The 10,904-nt window shown below is 29.6% G+C and overlaps 1 protein-coding gene across 1 annotated transcript; it reads right to left on the bottom strand.

Moving 5' to 3' along the window:
- Positions 1-1,642: 1,642 nt before the first annotated feature.
- LOC111892413 (transcription factor MYB41) lies at positions 1,643-3,521 on the bottom strand. The gene is made up of 3 exons (XM_023888462.3): positions 3,229-3,521; positions 2,596-2,725; positions 1,643-2,488 (listed from the first exon to the last, which is right to left on the bottom strand). The coding sequence occupies exons 1-3, from the start codon at positions 3,362-3,364 to the stop codon at positions 1,666-1,668; spliced, it is 1,089 nt and encodes a 362-aa protein (XP_023744230.1). The 5' UTR covers positions 3,365-3,521; the 3' UTR covers positions 1,643-1,665.
- Between the last annotated feature and the right edge of the window lie 7,383 nt (positions 3,522-10,904).

The raw sequence follows: 10,904 nt of genomic DNA, 5'->3' as shown, positions 1-10,904 counted from the left end.
ATGGACAAAGTTGGAAAATTATCGATCAAGACCATGGGAATGAGCAGATTTGGTGAACTCACTAAGCTTTGTGCTTACGGTTTTGAGGTTTAACTTATTTTCAGGTACTTCCAATTCTAGAGGGAAGAGCTCGGCTTCAGTTCACAGTATCCCCTTATGATTTATGTATCGATGATTATTTTACTCTGATGACGTTGATACATTGCACGCTGATTGGTTTTCGAACACATGATGTATGGTTTTGATGTTATTAAAAATAAAAAATTTATCGGTGTTTTTGGGATGTTACAGCCAAGGCATGGGAACCCGAAGAAGTTATGGCATTGGCACAAACATGGATCGATATTTCTGACGACGCAAAGACAGGAAAAGACCAAAAACGTGACCATTTTTGGAGGCGAGTTACAAAAAGGTTCCACAAAGGATTGAACTTTCTAGGGTATCGTTCAAAGGAACAAGTGTATTCCAAATAGGGGAAGACAAATAAGGAAATCATGTTGTTGAATGATTTGTATAACAACATGCAAAGTCAATGGAAAGTGAAGAAAGTGATGAAGTAATTTTGTAGAAAGCTCTAAAAGTGTACCACTATACTAGAAAAAAAAAACAAGAAGACTTTCAAGTTTATTAACTTTTGGAATCTTGTGAAAGATAACCAAAAATGGAAAAAGAGAAAAACACCTAACGTGCATATCAATAGTAGTTCAAAACACTCAAGAACATAATATGACCACACTACATCAGATGCTCGTGTTGGTTTCGACCCCAACAATGATGAATCCGTTCAAGTTGTACCACATTCCCGACCAGTGGGAAAGGACAAAGCAAAACGCAAAGACAAAGGCAAACCGGTAAATTCGGATGACTTGAAAGAAATTAAATAGGCGGCGATGTAAAGGGTATAAAAGAAAGAATGAACAAGTTTTTGCAAATTGCTTCCGAAAGAAAGCGTAGGAAACAAAGAGACAGTGGCTTGAAAATACTAACACTAGACACAGTGAACATGACTGTGGATGAGCTTGAAATTGCTTTGACGATGACTTGTATTGTTAATCGTTTGTTGTGTTTTTTTATTGTTTTTTATGTTTGTAGGTTTTAAATTCTAGTTAATTTTTTTTTTTAACTTTCTAAGGTTTTAAGATTTTTTTTTTTAATTTCATTTTATGTTTTTTTAAATAATGCAATATAATATTTTTATTTTTATTTTTTATTTTTTATTTTGAAGTAATTTTATGTTTTTTTAATTAAAAATGAAGTTTTTATTTAAATTAAATTATTAAAAAAAATGGCACCACATTTGATAAAGAAACAACATCACACCTAGTTTGTGACAAAGAAATCATACCTTTTTATTTTATTTTATTTTAATTTTTTAAATGACATCACAATCATATGACAAGAGCAAAAAGTATGATTTATGATTTCTGTAGCACCACTCCGAGGAGTTTATATAATCTTTGAACATAATGGATGGATAGTTCTTTTGGTGTGTAACCCAAGACATAACCGATGTAAGTAAACCGTAAGCATATCGTGTCCTTTTAAGTTTGGCGTACCAAGGACACGTCTAAAATATAGATATTGACAGTAGTTTTAAATCATGGTTTATATTTGAAATCAGTAATAAATTAATAAAAACATATAAAGCATTAAAACAGAAGGGATTCAAAAACCCTTCAAATTATTATTGATTTGAACCAACATATAATCATCACTTACATAATTAGGATTCATTAGTTCTTGGGATTCAGACTTAAACAAGTTATTACAGTTTCCTATTTCTCTATCTTCTTCTCTGGTGCTCCCATCGATGTAAGTTGAATTAGAAATCGAGTTCATAAGAGTTGAGCTTGATGAAGCTGTTGAAGAATCCACGAAACTTGACGTGAGGCAAAATTTGTTGCTGACATTTGATTGAGGATTAATGTGATAACCATAGTTGTCATATAAGGTGACGAAGTTCTCGAGATTATTACAAGTTAAAATATCAATATATGGATAAGTTTGAGGTTTAAAATCAGAAATACTAGAAGGAAATTCGTTTACATTGGGTTGTATGAGCTTGGATGTTTCAGATGAAGATGTAACAACACAAGTAGGTGTACTCAATGAAGTACAATTTGACATTTCTTGAATTAGGGTTTGATCTTGGACTAAATGATGGTTTTCTTGAACTTGTAGGGTATTTTCAAGAAGGTCTTTTTGGTGAATGAAGTTAGGGTTTTGATTGCCTAGAGATGAGAGGTGTGAAGCCGCTAACCTCAACAATTCAGGGTTAACCATGGGTTGGATCCTCAACAAGTTCATTTGAGGCGAATTGTAAATAGACGAGTTCAAAATAGATGAAAGAGCAAGAATATCAAGTCGAGTTTTGTGAGTGATCGGATCAATTCCCATTCGAAGAAGCCTTTTCCTGATGTGGGTATTCCAAAAGTTTTTTATTTCATTATCAGTTCGTCCAGGTAAATGAGCTGCAATTGTTGACCATCTGCAATAACAAAATATCAATGGTTAGACACCACACAATTATAAAGATTAAATTTTTAATAAATTAATCCCATGTTAGAAAATGACATTTTGAGAACTTTGACTTACTTGTTTCCCAATATACTATGAAGTTTAATGATTGTTTCTTCCTCTTCAGAAGAAAACTTGCCTCTTTTAATGTCAGGCTTAAGATAATTCGTCCATCTTAACCTACAGCTTTTTCCACATCTTTGCAAACCTATATATATATATATATATATATATATATATATATATATATATATATATATATATATATATATATATATATATATATATATATATATATATAATTAAAACAAAATTAGAAATCAACTAAAACTAAAAAAAAGTTATACAAAACATGTTATCCGTGAAGAAACATGGGTAAAGGCTATCTTCTTTGACTTTTAAACGTAACCATTTCAATCTCAAGATTGAAAATTATATTATAACAAGAAATAAAGAAAAACAGTAAATTAATACAATTAGTCAATGTTTATAAATGTAGCACAAAATGTAATCGTTATAAAGCTTAGGATTTACTACTCAACTATATATGGTATTTGGTCTTTCTGTTAAGAACAAATTAAATATAGTTTGGTCAAAATAAAACAAAAATATTATATATAGTGATCTTACATTCCAATTTGATTCAAATTCGGTTGTTTTAAAACCGAAAAAGCACGAGAAGACAACCAGACAAGAATGAAAGAAACATACCAGCATTCTTGGGCAGCGTTCTCCAATTTCTATAACCATTCTTGTGAATGTAATCAATGAGCTTTTGATCTTCTTCAGTAGTCCATGGACCTTTCCTTATGCCACCATTCTTTTCACAGCAAGGCGTTCTTCCCATGGTGTTGAACTAATTATTAGATCAGTTTCAGGCTCTGCTGTTATATAGAGAGAGACGTACAAAGAGAATTGAATGCGTGTAAAGTGGAGGTAGCCGTACGTATAAATATGGAGGACGATCAAAATTAAAGGAAGTCAATTAGATTGAGACTTTGGGTGGCCGTCCTTTTAACAAAAATGGCTACGTGTCCCTTCTTCTTGGAAATATAACATACACGTCCATAGTTTATATATACAAAAAGTTTTATTTTTTTGAATTTTCAACTTGTTGTCATTCAAGCTATGAATTTGGATTGTATTTGATTCACCCGCTGACATTCACACTGTAGTTATTATCATGTGACATTGAAATATTGATTTGTGTAAGTTACATGTGAATATGACTATATGGGTAAACTTATATGTATGAATCTCACAAAATTCTTATGTAAATAATTAAAATGTTGACATGGTAAAAAATTAGAATATTACAAATGAATTTTTTAGGATTGCGGCACAGTTTGTTGTTCGTTTACCCGCTACGTCTATATAAATCTTTCTTATAATTCATAAACATAAAAGATAAAAAAATATTTACAAAAATTTGAATGCTATTGGTACAATGAGATTGATTTTTCTCAAGTATAATAAGACAAAATATTTAGATGTAAATGTGAATATGTATTCAGCTTACATGTGAATGCGAGTAATTTATTTGTGAAGTAGGTGTGAGACTCATGTATTACATGAATTTATTTAAAAAAATTAAATATAAAATTCTAAACATTTGATAAGTATAAATTTATAAGAAAAATGAGAAAATATTGAATTATAAAAATTAAAGTGTTTTTTTTTCTTTTTTAAATTTAAACAAATAATTTGGATAAATAAATAAAGAAAATTTACGAACTTTTAGTTTGGTAATTTTGAAATTAGAAAGAAAGTTCATTAATGAAATTGATATACATTTATTATTGAATATAAATATTATCTATAATTTCATAAAATAAAAATACCAAAAAATAACATGTGAAATAAAAATTAATTTAAAATAACCATAAAATTACATATGACAAAATAATTTATTTATTAGGAAAGAATCATTAAATTTATTTGATCAACGATCTAAATGTTGAGATTGTTAAAGAAGTACAAATTAACTTACTTAGATTCATATTTGAATTACTAAGATCATATATAAATATAAATTTTTATTTGAATCCACATATAAACAATATTTTGTAAATATTTATGTGAATGCACGTAAACGCAAATGAAGTTATTCAGGTTATATGCGAATGTAAATATTTATTTTTTAATTAACAATCTTTCTCTCTCTCTCTCTCTCTCTCTCTCTCTCTCTCTCTCTCTTTCACACACACACACACACACACACACACACACATATATATATATATATATATATATAAATATATATATATAATCAAAGAACCAATCCAAAGTATCGAAATTTAAAACAATCAACAACAAAAAAAAGGGTTGTACGCTTTTACAATGAACGCACATGCATCCGATTATAACAAAAACTCATTTTTTTTTAGTTTAATTTTTCTAGGACATGCTTTTTATCAAAAAAAACGAATATACCGTTATCTTTCCATAGAGATCGATATTGATAGATAAAAAATGATTTTTTTTTCAAACAAAGCCACTTTTTTTTTCTTTGTTTTTTGAACAATTAAAGTTTATTTTTTTTTATCGAAATATATCAATATTCGTATTTTTTGATATTCTTTAAACATAGATTCAAATTGATATTTAAAAAAAATCGAAATTTCAATTTAGATTCACATTGTGAATATGCTCAGATTTATAGTATGAATAATAGTAACTCAGATTCACATGTAAATTCTAAAAACTAAATTATATACGGTTCAGATTGACAATGTGAATAAATCAATTAGTTGATTTTACAAAACTGATTTACGAGTAATCAAAACGTTAAAATATTATAAAGCTACATGAAAATATATTCTGATTCATATGTAAATTTCACTTAATTTGTTAATGATCATAGAGTTGAAATAGTAAGTCAGATTCACATTGTGAATGTTATAATTGAAATATTACAATTTAGATTTATAGTGTGAATATGAACTGATGGAGTTTTTTTAATCGATTTTGATGTTTATTAATAGATGACAAAAAATTAAGATTTTGGTATGATTAGTTTTTTTGGATAAAAATAAACTTAAATATTGAAAACAAAAAAACAAAACGAAGTAGTTTTTTTTTAAAGAAGTTTGTTTTTTATATGTTAACATAGATATCTATGAAAAGAGGACAAAAAATTATAAACAATGGTATATTCGGTTTTTTTTTTCGATAAAAAGTATGGCTTAAAAAATTTAAATGAAAAAAAGTTGTGGGTTTTTTGATAAATATGTGAGTTTTATGGTATAATCTAGTGTATGTACGTTTGATATACAAATACACATCCATTCCATTAGTCGTTGATCATTATGATTTATAATGCTCACGATTAGTTCATTGGTTTTTTTTGTTAATAATTGTTCTCTATTGAACCTAATCCTATATATATATATATATATATATATATATATATATATATATATATATATATATATATATATATATATATATATATATATATATATATATATATATATATATCACTACAAGAAACAAAACCTATAAAGACGAAAATTGTCGTCTCTATAGGTTAGAAAGTCGTCGCTATTGTCGTGTCGTAATAGATTGCTTGAGTTGTTGCTATAGATACTAGTGCTATACATACCTTTTAGGGATGACATATCATCATTGTTAGTTTGTGGTTGTCCTCCCAATTGCTTGTCTGTCGTCCTTAGCTATAGCTAGATCTGTAGCAACAAAATGCCCTCTCCATAGATGATGTACAAAATTTACATTTGACTACTATATTTTTATTATTTTTCTAGTTTGCTAAAAACAAAAGAGAAAAATCACTAAATTTAACTACAAAAGCATTAAAATATCATAGAATATAAAAACATTTGAATATCTTATACAATTAATTGTTTACCAAAACATACTACATAATTTGAAATTGTTTAAAAGTTTTATACAAATTAAACATTGATTCACACCCACAAGCTACCACCAAACGTGTTCTCGCCTCCTCCTTCTACCACGAGCCTTAAACTATCTTGACTTTGAATTCATCTACTAAGAGGTTTCATGACGTTTGACATGGATGCCCTTTGGAAAGTCAGGAAAATACATAAAAAGTATGGGAATTACAAAAATGCCTCTTGGCAAGAAAGTTGGATATGGTATGAAAAGCGTATTTCATGTTCATACATGTTATAGGAGTAACGGTTGCCAATTTCATTGACAAGAACTACAAAAAATCAATATATTAATATTTAGACAATTAAGAAAAGTAACATATTTTATATTTGAATTAGTCTGTATATACCTCAACTTGCCTCTGTAATGATTGTACGTAAATTATAATCTCATCAGCATAATAGCCTTTCTGTCATATTTAATTAAAAATAAAAAGAAAAAGAAAAATTCCATCTCAAATTACAAATAGTTTGTACAAAATTTCCATATATAATAAATATGAATTTTTTCTTTATACCTTGTTGAACCAGGAACTAGATCTTGAAGGAACTTCATCCTCTCACTGATCTTTTCTCTTCTGACATGAGATTGCATAAGAAGAATGTCAATTGGTTTCATGAGAAAAGAATGGAACGAAATTGAAATGAACAAAATGGAATTGAATTGGCACAGCCTTTTTCAGCAAGACCTATGGCTATCGGTATTTTTACAGTTCTATTTGTTTGCTTCTGATTCCCATTCCATCAATTCCAAAGTGCAGGTGATACAAGTAGTAGTTTCGCAAGAGGTAAAGAAGAGAAGGATTGCAATCCTCATAGTAATTTCAATACCAAGAAACTTTGCCAATCAACAATAAGGTTAAGAGACAATAAAGGAATTTCAATTAGAAAACCTTCTTTAAGACAAAAGAGCCTTTAACATAAGGATTTCAACGTCACAATCAATCATGGCAAGTTATACAATGATGAAAGAAAACAAATCACAAAGCTGCAAGAACAAATACAAGGATGATGGTTTAACTATGAACTGAATTATTTTTACAAATCAACAATCAGTAATAATAACTTAATTATTTAGTTATGGAATAAGAAAACATATCCATGACATTATTGAAAAATTGCAACAAGGATGTATTGAATAACATGTTTATGCTTAAGTGATGAAGAATCAGACATACAGACTATGAAATGAATCATATAATACTATCAAATTAGAGTGTAAAGATCTTAAACAATCAATTAAGGAGTATGTTCTTCAGATCCTAAGTATTGCAGTGATGTTTAATCGTTATGCATTGAAAATCAGCAATTAAAAAGCTTAATAACCCTAAATAACATATAAATAGCATATGAATCTCAAAATAAAAGTGATTTAGAAACAAGAGAATCAAGATTGAAAACATATATCGTTGAAATAAAACAAAATACCTTTTAATTGCAGAAGCTACGTTGAGGAATATATGATCCTTCTTCAAAACAAGAAGCTGTGAAACCATAGAAAACCACCTATTAGGGATGAAGAAGAAGGAACAAAAAAACATACAAAACTCAAGATGTGCATGAGCTTGAACGAAATTTAAGGAAAAATTGATTAAGCTCTAAAAACCTTGAACAAACCTGTGAGAGAAATGGAGATGGAGGCGTGAATGAGCTGGTGTTAAAATGTTTGGTAAAACACCTGAGAGAAGCTAATCGATGTGAGCAAATCGCCTCATGAGAGAGCAACAAAGAAGATCGAAGACGACTAACGGGAAAGGGCTTCTCAGATCTTAACACTATGGGGATGACATATCGTCCCTATAGCCTCTAATAAACGACGTCGTTGTTCGATTTCCAGTTAAATATATATATATATATATATATATATATATATATATATATATATATATATATATATATATATATATATATATATATAATGGGTTCTATAGGGATGACAGGTCGTCTATATAGTTATCAACAAGACGCGCCGAATCCACTTGTTTCCCCACTTAACATGTTGAGACAAGAAGTCGTCGTTGTAGCATCAAAAGTAAAAAAATAATGGTCAACTCTATGGCGACGACATGTCGTCCCTATAGGTGCTTATTCTTGTAGTATATATATATATATATATATATATATATATATATATATATATATATATATATATATATATATTCATCGTTTCTAATGTTAATGCCAATTATGTAGACTAAAGATAGTAATACAATCATATATTGTACTGATTATTGTACATAAAGATCAGATTCATATTTTATATATATATATATATATATATATATATATATATATATAGAGAGAGAGAGAGAGAGAGAGAGCTAGGTTCAAGTATTAGAACTAATTATTGTGCGAATATTGTATGCTATGAGAATTATTAAGAGAATGAGTTGTTTAACAATGTGAATACGGTAAATTTCACATGCTTTAAGTTTTGGACACAAAACTTTACATATTTTACGTTTTGGTCACAACAAGTTTGGGAGGTTGACAATTTTGGTCCTTAGAGTGGTTTGTTTTTGTAGTTTTGGCCACAATAAGTTTGGAAGGTTGATAGTTTTGGTCCTTGGATTGCTACCGCCTTAGTATTTACATAAGCAAACCTTGCTTTAAAACTATGCTTACATAAATAGTCCCTATAATTTACAGAAATATGGTCCATATATTGATAAAAAAAATACAGAAATGGTCGCTTTGATTTATACTTTCAAAGTTTGCTGATTTTCTCATATTACTCCAAATGCCGCATAGCTTTAATTTATATTTTATGAATTTTTGGCCAATGTTCTTCGTGTTCTTCATATTTTAGGAGTTTAGATTGAGTTTGGTATTAAAATATTGAAAATCCCGTGTTTTTGGAAACTTTTGGGTGATTTTTGGCCAAAATTTGCGAAATCCCAACGAAACCCTCGGTCTCGGTCAAACCCTAGGCGGCCAGCAGCAGCTTCGGACGTTCTCGGTCATCAGCACGGATTTTGGTTTGGCCTCGGAAATCTCGGACGCGCCTCGCAGGTTCATGGTCTGGAGGTTTACGGTGCAAAGCGAAGATCTCGGAGCGAGGGTTTACGGTCAGCAGCCTCCGTGTTTGTGGTCAAAGCCTGATTTCGGATTCGCTACTCAGCCTCATGTTTTTGCCTCTAATCTCAGATTCGGATATCCAACTTCGCAATCTTGGCCTAAATTTCAGAATTTCCATATTTTACCTTATTTTTGGTCAAATTGCCATATTTTTGATCCAATAATTTCGTTTTTGGTCCTTAGGCCTCATATTTGATCAAAAAGTCACGTTTTTGGTCAAATACTCTCGTTTTTAAGTCAAATATTCTCGGTTTTAGTCTAGAAATTTTTGTTTTCGGTTTTGAAATTTTTGTCTTCAGTAAAGGTTATTCTTTTTGGACAAAAAACTTTGACTTTCAAAGTTGACTTTTGACTTTAAGTTTGACCTTTGACTTTTAACTTTGACTTTTTCGTTTAAATTTCAAGTTCTTCACGTTTGACTTTCAGATTTGATTTTTAAGTTTGTATTTTATTATTTGACTTTCTAGTTTGACTGTTAAGTTTTACTTTTCAAGACTGACTTTTAAGTTTGACTTTTCAATTTTGACCTTTCAAATTTGATTTTCAAGCTTGACTTTCGAGTTTTAAATCAAAGGGAACTTATAACAATTACTATTTTTGGTAAATTATCCTTTTTGGTGAATAACGAGTTCATCAATCATAAAAGAGGTCAATGGAACTTCCTATTGTCAAGCATGTAGTGATAAATTAAACTTTATCGTGATCAAATTGATATATTAATTAGAGAAATTGAGGACCTTAAATATGAAGGATACACTCTCAGGAAGGCTCAAAAACCCTTAAAACAACAATTAGAGGCCCAAACAAAAGATTTAAAAAGAATATAGTATTAAATGTGAAAAATACAACTATGCTCAAGTAGAGATAGCCAATCTAACTGCCAGGCTTGATACATTGAAAAATAAGTTTAAAAATGCAGACTTTAATTTTAAAAAGTTTGATGTGTCAAGTAAGAAAGTAGAGTCCATGATTGAAAAAACAGTTAAAATTTAAAGATAATCAGAATAAGGGTCTAGGGTATCATAATGTTCCACCTCCCTTTAATGATAATTATACCTCACCCATTGAAACCAATGAAGTAGAGACACCTATTCAGTTTGGGCTGCCACCTGTACCAACTTCAGTTAAGACGGAACAATCCGGCCCAACTGAGAATATTGAGATAAACTGTACTAATGCCTCTACTTTAAGTACAGATAAAGAAGCATTTCAAGATGGGAGTGAGCAGAGCAAAACCAATTTTGAGTCTGCTGAAGGTGGTTCAAAAGTTTGTGATGATGACACTCCCACTGTTAAAAAATCCCAACCACAAAAATCTGTCAAGCATTCTAACAAATGCTCTTGTGCTTGTTCTTGTGGAAGTTCTTCGAAACGAACTTCAGTTGGACAAGGACC

The sequence above is a fragment of the Lactuca sativa genome, chromosome 4 (genome assembly GCF_002870075.4).
Source record: "Lactuca sativa cultivar Salinas chromosome 4, Lsat_Salinas_v11, whole genome shotgun sequence".
NCBI classification, from domain to species: Eukaryota; Viridiplantae; Streptophyta; class Magnoliopsida; order Asterales; family Asteraceae; genus Lactuca; species Lactuca sativa.
The sequence above is the reverse complement of the archived record's forward strand: the minus strand, read 5'-3'. Positions and strand labels throughout refer to the sequence as shown.